Consider the following 953-nt stretch of genomic DNA (forward strand, 5'->3'; position numbering starts at 1 on the left):
GTAGTCGGAGGTGTTGATGTAGTCGTGGTACTAGGAGATGTGGTTGTTGAACATATCTTACAACAATATACCCTTATCTCATAGTCATAGCACTTTCTTGGAGGTCTGGTCTGATCCTCTACTCTACATATTAAACCAGTGTCCTGATCACAACTAACAACTTGGCCAGTTTCAGTCACAAAGTCATCAAAGGTTTTGTCCGGGTATAGTACCGCTCTACACTCAATGTCTTGAATATCTTCACATATTTGAAGACCGCTATCTGTGATGTTTTTGTATGTTTCCCAATCACTTTTGTCCGTTGGATCATCCACATCATACCAGTCTGACCACGCACATGTGGTACTTGGAATGCAAGTAGTCGATGAGATTGTGGTTGTACTTGTGGTAGTCGGGGGTGTAGGTGTAGTTGTAGTAGGAAGAGTAGTTGTAGTAGGTGTAGTCGTAGTTGTTGTAGTAGGAGGTGTACTTGTGGTAGTTGAAGGTGTGGCTGTAGTTGTACTTGTGGTTGTTGGAGGTGTAGTCGTAGTTGTTGTAGGAGGAGGAGTTGTAGTTGTAGGAGTAGTTGTAGTTGTAGGAGGAGTGGTTGTTGTTGTAGGAGGTGTAGTCGTAGTTGTTGTAGTAGGAGGTGTTGGTGTAGTTGTGGTAGTCGGAGGAGTGGTTGTTGTTGTAGGAGGAGTAGTTGTAGGAGGTGTAGTTGTAGTTGTTGTAGTAGGAGGTGTTGTTGTAGTTGTTGTAGGAGGAGTGGTTGTTGTTGTAGGTGTAGTCGTAGTTGTTGTAGTAGGAGGTGTTGGTGTAGTTGTTGTAGGCGGAGTGGTTGTTGTTGTAGGAGGAGTAGTTGTAGTTGTAGGAGGTGTAGTCGTAGTTGTTGTAGTAGGAGGTGTAGTTGTGGTAGTTGGAGGTGTTGGTGTAGTTGTAGTAGGAGGAGTGGTTGTTGTTGTAGGAGGTGTAGT

At 44.1% G+C, this 953-nt stretch overlaps 1 protein-coding gene across 1 annotated transcript in view; it reads right to left on the bottom strand.

Annotated features, from left to right (window-relative positions):
• Positions 1-953, bottom strand: part of LOC102215905 (intestinal mucin-like protein) — a 17043-nt gene that overhangs the window by 13856 nt on the left and 2234 nt on the right. The window contains exon 2 of the mRNA XM_005728234.2: positions 322-501. Coding sequence (XP_005728291.2) covers positions 322-501 — 180 coding nt within the window. The remainder of the gene's footprint in view (positions 1-321; positions 502-953) is intronic.

The sequence above is a fragment of the Pundamilia nyererei genome, unplaced genomic scaffold (genome assembly GCF_000239375.1).
Source record: "Pundamilia nyererei isolate P.nyererei 1_Seehausen unplaced genomic scaffold, PunNye1.0 scaffold00027, whole genome shotgun sequence".
NCBI lineage: Eukaryota > Metazoa > Chordata > Actinopteri > Cichliformes > Cichlidae > Pundamilia > Pundamilia nyererei.